At 40.7% G+C, this 9,423-nt stretch overlaps 1 protein-coding gene across 1 annotated transcript; it reads right to left on the bottom strand.

The window, feature by feature from the left end:
* Positions 1 to 2,263: 2,263 nt before the first annotated feature.
* rcc1 (regulator of chromosome condensation 1) lies at positions 2,264 to 8,696 on the bottom strand. The gene is made up of 10 exons (XM_085177621.1): positions 8,677 to 8,696; positions 7,376 to 7,469; positions 6,869 to 7,056; positions 6,590 to 6,769; positions 6,091 to 6,187; positions 5,869 to 5,991; positions 5,589 to 5,729; positions 5,365 to 5,484; positions 5,123 to 5,275; positions 2,264 to 3,062 (listed from the first exon to the last, which is right to left on the bottom strand). Exons 2-10 carry the CDS (start codon positions 7,449 to 7,451, stop codon positions 2,887 to 2,889), a joined length of 1,254 nt encoding a protein of 417 aa, XP_085033747.1. The 5' UTR covers positions 7,452 to 7,469; positions 8,677 to 8,696; the 3' UTR covers positions 2,264 to 2,886.
* Between the last annotated feature and the right edge of the window lie 727 nt (positions 8,697 to 9,423).

The following is a 9,423-nucleotide window of genomic DNA, read 5'->3' as shown; positions in this document are numbered from 1 at the left end:
TTAAACCCAGTGCTAAACACAGTCCATAAGACAGATGTGTGTTTGATGTGTTGTGTTATCCTATCAAGAGAACACGTCTTTTAGAAAAAGCATTTTTTTCAAAAGATGTTGCGTTCTTTTAAGCCTCTGCGCGGCTCTTGATTCACTGCTGTGGGCCTCAGGAGATCCCCTCAAACCAGCGGATGAGCAGTTCAACCTATCAAGGCAGTCACTAATAACTCCTAGCATGGATCACAGAGGATGGAGGACCAACAGCTTAACAGCAAGAGAGTCATTTATTCACTAATAAGATCTGATTTCGGTTCGCCAGCGCACATGCTCTCAGGCATGTTTTCTCCAAGTGAGACTCTCCTCCTATTAAAGCCTGACACCAAACAACATCCTAACATGAATCATGTGCCTGCTTAAAGACAATATCTGCACCTACTGAATGTAGTCTCTTTCCACTTGCAGTGCATCTTTAAAGTGCTTTAAGTTGAATAAAAACACACATCAGTGTGAAGTGTGCCGTTTGGTCGATATCAGTGTTTCTGAGGCTGCTCCTTCTTCTCCTCCTCTCTACATCTAACCTGCCTAAACATACATTCAGATGCATATTATCCAAACTGTGTTAATTCTATATGAGGCAGAAATTCGATATAAAGACGGATTGATTTGGACAACTGCTTCCTGCTGCACGCATTTAACAGATTCTTACCAGCAAATGAAAGAAACTCGGAGAAAAGCCTCTCCAAAGAATTCAAGTCATCAGCCCACTTTGGATTTTCATGATTAGCTCACACTTGAGAAATAGCACTCAAGACTTTATGAAATTGCATGTTAATTAAAAAAAAGCAGCAGGGTAACTGAAGAGCTGCTACATCCCAGATTGATGCAGACATGATGCTAAATTTGTGATTTTTTTCATCTTTTTTTTTTCGCGTGATGCTGCTCATGAAGTCTGTCAGAGGTGTGTAGTCTAAAGCCCTGCAGAGAGTGGTACCCAAATAGATCTCCGAGTGACTGGTGTGCAGGTGTGTGAGGGTAGCTGTTCTCCTCTTTTATTTGTGAAATGAAGAGGATCGGAGCTAAAAGTGAAAGGAACTAATGGCAGGATGTCTCTGCCGAATTCCTGTATGAATGTGAGTCTTTGTGCTGAGAAGCTTTTGGACTATAATAAGATGAATGCTTCAGTATGTGGAAAGATGATAAAAGCATCAATCCTTGACATCTCCTGGCAACCTTTCCAAACCCTGCAGATTCCATCTCTAACATTTAGCCCACTGATGCCCTGAAGGTGCATCAAAGGAACACTATATTTATTACAGAATCAAGGATCTTTATGTGATCTAGACTGGAGGTTCTATAACAAGTCAAATAAATAATGGTTATTTAATTAGAAATAACATTTCACACAGAATAAATGTTTCAGGTCTGACATTGGATTAACGAAGTAAGGAAACATTAGTGATTGATGCAGAACTGTGCAATGCTTTGTTCAACCACGGGGACTTTATTAGCTACACATGTCCAACGTCTCCTCAATGCGAATATCTAATCAGCCAATTACTTGGCAGCAACAAGGGGAAGATGACCTCAAGTTGAAACCAAACATTAGAATGAGGGAGAAAAGTGATTTAAGTGACTTCCCGCACAAATATAAGCTTTACAGAGAATGGTCTGAAAAACAAAAACAAACAAACAAAAAATCGATCCTCTGAGCAGCAGTTCTCGGGGGAAAAAATACCTTGATGATCAGAGGAGAAAGGCCAGACTGCTTCAAGGTGATAGAAAGGCAATAGTAACTCGTAGCGACACAAAAACATAGATCCATCCTGCTTTGTATCATCAATTCAGGCTGCTGGTGGTGTTGTAATGGTGTGGGGAATATTTTATATCGCGTATCCATCTGCTGAAGACTGCTTGAGTTCACTGTACTTGAATGGCCTCCACAGTCACCAGATCTCAATCCAGTAAAGCAACTTTGGGATGCGTTGGAAACGCAGATTCTCATCATGAATGTACAATTTACAAATCTGCAGTAACTGTGTGATGCTGTCATGTCAACATGGACTAAAATCTCTTAGCAATGTTTCCAGCATTGTGTTGCACGAGTATTCAACAATAAACAGCTCAGTGAGTGAGCCTCTATTTGCCTTTTCTGCAGCAAAAAGTAGCACAAACACACACACGCACACAGACAAATGTTCTTTTTACAGTTAAAGAAAAGCAGCAAGGGTTTACTATCAAAAAGCTGTAATCAGGATCTTATTAATACACAGTAAATGAAATGAAGGAAATGTGTCTTGTATTTTCCTTAAAAAAGAAATCAGCTTTATTTTTCAGACAGGAAATGCAACAAAATACAGGATACAATATGATGTGTTACCAAATGTCCAAACAGTTACAACAAATTTGTGTGCACTGGGTAAAACGAACAGTAGTCGCACATGTTAAACTCACCAGGCGTACAGGTCCTGTCTGACAAAGGTCTAATCTACTTATTGCTTTAATGAAAACATTAAAAAGACTATTTTTATGTCCTTAAACATCCTGAACTGCCATTTCCTTTATGTACATGCACAGTCATAAACATCACATATAACATCTTAGAGTCATACAAATGACCAGATGAAAAGACTTTAAAGGACTGTCAAAAACTAGCTTTAAAAAAAATAGTCTTTCATTTGTCATGATCTACCAAAAACATCACAACACATTCCCCAATGCCAAGGGCAAAGGAGCTTCCATAAAAGAGGACAAACCTCACCTCTCCCCTCTATCACGCACGTCTCACACTCCCTCGGCTCAGCATAGGAAGTCACATTCATCAACACCCCTGATTTAGGCACCCTGAACATGGCCCCACCTTGAAGCGCCCCCTTCACTCTCTGTCAGTGCAGAACATCAGCTCTCCTGCTTGTCTTTGACTAAAAGGACGGTGTGCTGCCCTCCACTGGAGGCCATCAGTACTTCACGGTTCTCCAGCTGTTTGCCTGTCATCTTCACAGGACTCCACTCATCATCTTCCTGTCCAGTGCCAAGCTGCAGGTTGGTGCCCATGCCCCAGGCATACACAGATCCTGGAGTAGGAAAAAGTGACAGTAAGGAGAGCGAGCAACCTTTTATTCTCTAAGGGTGTAGACTGTGTGAAAACCCAGGAGTGAAAGTTTAGTACTTGTTGCACTGTGAGTGATGGCTCTGATAAGAATCCTGCTTCACAATTTTGTGTCAATCAGACAGTCAGTCACACATTTACTGAAGACTTTTTTTCCATATCTAAAAACTGTCTAACCATTAAAGTTTGGACATATTATTGAATGTTTTTTCATTATTTGTACTAGTTTTTACATTATAGATACAAACTGAAGACATCAAATATATGAGGCAAGATATATAGAATAGACTTTTTATAGACTTTTTGCTTTGTTAACAGTGTTGCAAACTCTTGGCCTTCTCTCAATAAGCTTCATGATGTAGTCACCTGAAATGGTTTTTAACTTCACAGTTGTGCCTTGTTAGGGTTCATTTCTGAAATTTCTTGCTTTCTTAACGGGATTGGGACCATCAGATGTGTTGTGCAGAAGTCAGGTTGATACACAGCTGACAGCCCTATTTGGCAACTGTTAGAATTCATGTTATGGCAAGAACCAATCAGCTAAATAAAGACAAACGACAGTCAATCATTACTTTAAGAACCGAAGGTCAGTCAGTCCAGAAAATTGCAAAAACTCTAAATGTGTCCCCAAAGTCCAGTCGCAAAAACCATCAAGAACTATGACAAAACTGGTTCATATAAAGGTCCGCCCCAGGAAAGGAAGACCAAGAGTCACCTCTGCTGCTGAGGATAAATTCTTCTAAGTCATCAGCCTCAGAAATCGCAAGTTAACAGCACTTCAGATTAGAGCCCAGATAAATGCCACACAGAGTTCCAGTAGCAGACACATCTCTACATCAACTGTTCAGAGGAGATGAATCAGGCCTTTATGGTCGAATAGCTGCTAAGAAACCACGACTAAGCAAAAACAACAAGAAACACAAGGAATGGACATTAGACCAGTGGAAATCTGTGCTTTGGGTCTGATGAGTCCAAATTTGAGATCTTTGCTTCCACCCGCTGTGTCTTTGTGTGATGCAGAAAAGGTGAACGGATGGTGTCTACATGCAGGGTTCCCAACAATGGTGTGATGGTGTGGGGGTGCTTTGCTGGTGACACTGTTTGGAATTGATTCAAAACTGAACCAGCATGGCTACCACAGCACCCTGCAGCCACATGCCATCCCATCCAGTTTGCGATTAGTTGGACCCAAATTATTCTTCAACAGGACAATGACCGAAAACACACCTCCAGGCTGTGTAAGGGCTATTTGACCAAGAAGGAGAGTGATGGAGTGCTGCATCAGATGGCCTGGCCTCCACAGTCACCTGACCTAAACCCAACCAAGATGGTTTGGGATGAGATGGACCGCAGGGTGAAGGCAAAAGTGCCAACAAGCGCTCAGCATCTCTGTGAACTCCTTCAATACTGTTGAAGGAGACTGTTCAAGGTGACTACCTCATGAAGCTCATAGAGAGAACGCCAAGAGTGTCCAAAGCAGTAATTAAAGCAAAGGGTGGCTATTTTGAAGAATCTCAAATATAAAACATGTTTTAAGTTATTTCACACTTTTTTGTTTCCTACAGAATTCCATGTGTGTTCATTCATAGTTTTCATGCCTTCAGTGAGAATCTTCAATATAAATAGTCATGAAAATAAAGAAAAACCATTAAAAAGAAGGTGTGCACAGATGTGACTGGTAGTGTAAGTTACAACTGGTAGTTAACGTACAGTAATAGCTTCAAGTATCCCTACAAAACAAGGTTAACTGTGATCTCCTGCTAATAAACCTCTCATTACTTTCTCTTCATGCCTAAAGTTGGATTAAACTTGCTGCTATCTCACTGTCACCAGCAGCAATGTCTAAACAAACAGGAAATGAGGGGTCATGTGTTTGTAAGATAAATTTAAAGCTAGAACGATTTAAGGCAAAGCATAGTGTCTCATTGCACTTCAATGCTTCAGAAGAAAATAATAACAACAAAAAAAGGCTGCAAACAGACTCAGTTGTTTTACTCTTCCCATCCCGATTGCCTTGGTTCTCACCTTCTCTGGTAACTGCATAGCTGACAGACGCCCCGCACGACACTCCTTTAGCCAGCTCTATCCCCATCACAGGTGTGGGCTCGCTCTTCTCTTCAGCCCCTTCTCCCAGACCAAGACGACCATACTCTGCTCTTCCCAGGCTATATACCTGCCCTGAAAGACAAGAGTCCAACACTCCAGCTGACTTGAGTGCTAACAGATGATGCGTAACGTCTGCCTGCAATTACACACAGCCAGCTTACCTTCAGCATCAAGGCAAAGTGTGTGATGCTGTCCTCCAGAGAAGTCTACCCAGGCGGTGGTCGAGTTCTTGAAACATGTAAGCTTTACAGGGACAAAACACATCTTGGTGCTTTTGGTGCCTAAAAAGATTCATTTGAAATGATACAGTCACTGTCGCAGTCACAAATAGTACATGGCAGTAGAGTTTACAAAGGATAACGCAGGAGTGACGAGTCACACTGACCCAGCTGGTGATAGTTTGAGAGGCCAAATCCATACACATGGCCCTCTTTTGACACAGCAAAGGTGAAGTACGCTCCACAGAAGGCGTCAACGAAGTGAACGTTCCCTTTCACTTTTACCATCTGTGGAACCAGCAGCCGCTCTGAGATCACAAAAATAAACAGGAGTGATGTATAGCACATTAAAGACACTATAAAAAAAGAAACATTTATGTAATCAGATATTAACATAAATCTACAGTTTTTGATCCACCAAAAACAGAAAAGGTGTGTGCTACGTACCAAGGCCTTTCCTGCCTCCTCTGTTTGAAAAGTGTTCAGGCACTCTTCCCAGCTGCCCCTGCTCAGCTGTGCCAGACGTGTATAGATTTCCATCCAGCGTCACAATTACCACGTGATCATTACCTAGTAAAGAAATCAGTTGCACAAATATCCCAGTTAGAAACTCATTTATAGTGCACACATAGTAACATAAAGCACTAAACAAAAACTTTTTCTTTTTACCTGAAACTATTTTAACAACGTGTTCTGTTAAAGGGATTTTAACTGGTAGAGCACACGTTTTCATCGGCTCCAGAAGACCAATAACTCCATTATTATCCTAAGAAAACAGGGTGACATGTAGACAACATATTAGACAGTCAAAACATTAAATAAGCAGTTGCAATTTCAAAGTCTTTTCCCTACATTGTGTAGAATTACAAGAAGATTATGATTTTATTCATTAAAATTAAATGCTTTCTGATTCCACTGCATACATACTACAATATACTAAAATAGTTTTTATACATTTATTTTACAGCGTTAATAAATGTTTAGGAACAACATTTAGGTTTTGGATAATAATATAGTGCTGAAGGCAAAACGATTTTGAAACTTTTGAAGACATAGTAAAGTAACAAAGAGCAAAAACAATTACATAGAAAGTAATGGAAGGGTGATAAAAATAGTTGCTGAGACAGCACACAGGACCAGACTGCTCCCTAACTAGCAGTTCACTAACCCTGAAAGAGCCCCAGATGTACACCGATCCCTCCTCTGTGAGTGCGGCTGTGTGGCTGTCCCCTGCCGATACCTGGACCACCTTCTCATTCAGCGTCACCTTTCCCGGGATCATCTCTGACCCCTCCTCTGATGTGTCCCGACCAAGAGCCCCTTCGTCATTACAGCCAAACGTGTAAATCTAAACAAAGAAAACAGTTTACATGAGGAACTAAGAAGCTCTTTGTTAAACGCTACAAAGAGGTTGCCATTACATTTTTTTGAAGTGATGTTTGCTTACATTTCCAGTTTCGCTGAGGCACACGGTGTGCATGCCTCCAGCTGTCACCTGCACAATTTTCTCTGGCAGGGACAGAAGTGCTGGCTTCTTCCTTTCAATGACATCTTCCCCTAAACCCAACTGTCCAACATCCCCTTGGCCCAAAACAAGAACCTGCCCCACCTCTTTGAAATGACTCCTGTGTGAAACTGAAACACATATACAACCAGTTTCATAGTGAGCACTGAATTTTATTGGTTTGATGGAAAACACGTGGAAAATGATGAAATTAGTAAAAAGTTAGTAAAAACACTGACAATGCAGTGTGATACACTTGGGAGTCAAAAGCCTTCCTTTCACATATGTGCATAATACTTGCTTAACAGAAATATCTTACTTCAGCAAACTCAAATAGAAGTGGTGTACATGTTTAAATGCAATGCCACTTTTTAGCTGGACTATCAGTTGTTCAAACTGAATCTGGTTACCCCTGTATAAACTCCTGTTTTGAAAAAGGAAGTGACTTACCTTTCACCTTTTTGGAGTCTTTATCATCTTCCACAATAGCAGCAGACTTTCTCTTGGTGGTCTTTTTGGCAGGCATGATAGCAACACTTTTGGACTTTAAGAAAATATAAGGTTGTGTGTAAATTGGGTAAGTTTTTTAACTAAATGGATAATGTGAGTTAAACAGTACAACAAAGTAATTTAAACTACACTAGAATTCTTACACCGCACAAAATAAAAGAAACAAAAAGGCTAAACAGGATAGTTATTAGATACCACAAATGTCTCAAATTTACAACGCAAGGCAGATAATTAAGTAAATGAACAGCCAACATTTAACCTACAAGTCATTTGCATGTCTACCCTGGGGATGAGTAAAGTATACATCCATCTCTCTATATTACTTACCGATACTCATGATGAGTATTTTAATTGCAGACAGAAAAGCAACGTGGACCACAATAACAAAACACTAGTGTGACCTGGAGAAAACCAGGCTACACTAGTATGATCTCTCTAAATACAAAAGCGTTTATAGACACAATCACCCCCAAACCAGAGTCCAGACCGCAGTGGTCCTGACTCTTAGACAGCACTACAGACTAGCCAGCAGACCAACATAATACACAAAAAGCCTTTTATTGTTGTTCTAAGACTGCCCAGCAGTTCTTAGGGTTCAACAGCTGTCGGAGCCTAACTTCAATGGTTCTTTCACCCCACCAACAGCTGCACTTCATTCACCCCTGCTTCTCATGCTGATAAGAGACCACTGCCCACAAAAATAAGGACACGTGGTACAGTTTGAAATGTGAGTCAGTTTTAGCTTTTGGTCCCCACTATAGATCGTACGACAGACGCTGGGATTTCATAAGGAAGTGCTTGGATAGTGCTATCATCTCCGTTACAGCACTGGACAGTTTAAATTAAGCTGCGTGATCTAACGCTGGCAGTGCCCATGTGCCCTTGCTAACATTCAGTTAACTTGGCTGCTGAACGAGTTGTATGTGGTGTAAAACATTGACTGTAAATAATCGTGTCACAACGAGCAACAAACACAGCGAGAAAGCAAGATAGAAAATATAAGTTGTTACAGCTTAACCAAAGTTAGTTGGCCGGCACTGAAAGTAAAGCTTTTCAGCCAAATGCCGGCTAACTGTTTGCTAGCCAATGCTAGCTGGCTAGCTAGGGTGTTAGCGTGACATTGAATGAATGAAACCGAGAAACACAATTTAACAATGTAACTGCGTGCAATTCAGTGGTGCAGTATTTCTCGATACTTGTTTAATTCATCTGTAAAGTGTAGGAGGTGATAATTTACTGACCTGTGAAATGTTGAAGAGTGCAGTTTGAAGTGAACGTGCACAGCCTGGTTCCCGGTCTCGAGACGTGCAACGTTACGTTCTGTAGAACCTTTGGAACGCCCGCTTCCTTAAAGAGACAGTAACACTCAGAGCCACAGGAAGATGGACACAGACAGATGTTCACATGTATATATGTCTGTCTGTCTGTCTGTCTGTCTATCTATGATAAAGTGCATCCGGCGAAGCCATGTATCTGCGTAAATTAAGTAATACTTGGTGCTGGAGGAAGTACTCCTATCATCTTTCTCAGAACTGGGACAGGTAGCTCTGGTGAATGAAACGGGCTACAGATCAGTTATAAATGTAAAAGTACTAACGTCTGGTGGAACACTCAGTTTTTATTATAACCAAAGATATGAGAGTATTTTCTACTCCTCCTTCTTCTTATTTTGGCTGTTTCCTTTAGGGGTCGTCACAGCAGATCATCTGGCTCCATCTCACCCTCAGTACCTCAAGTACTTCAAAAAGTGCAGAATTTAGGTAAAGGTACATGTCAATAGCTGTAATAGGGCAGTGTATTATTGTTAACAAACAAAAACACCCAACAACAACAATGTAAAAGTAGTGGTATTTTCATCTAAAGTTGAATGTGTAGTATAAAACCTTTACCTTATATAGTTAATATTTATGTTATCTTGTACAGCTCAATAATTAAGCAAGCTGTATGTAATGTAAAGAAAATGCTAACCAGCTGATATTAACACAGAG

The sequence above is a fragment of the Neolamprologus multifasciatus genome, chromosome 11 (assembly GCF_963576455.1).
Source record: "Neolamprologus multifasciatus chromosome 11, fNeoMul1.2, whole genome shotgun sequence".
Classification (NCBI taxonomy): domain Eukaryota; kingdom Metazoa; phylum Chordata; class Actinopteri; order Cichliformes; family Cichlidae; genus Neolamprologus; species Neolamprologus multifasciatus.
The sequence above is the reverse complement of the archived record's forward strand: the minus strand, read 5'-3'. Positions and strand labels throughout refer to the sequence as shown.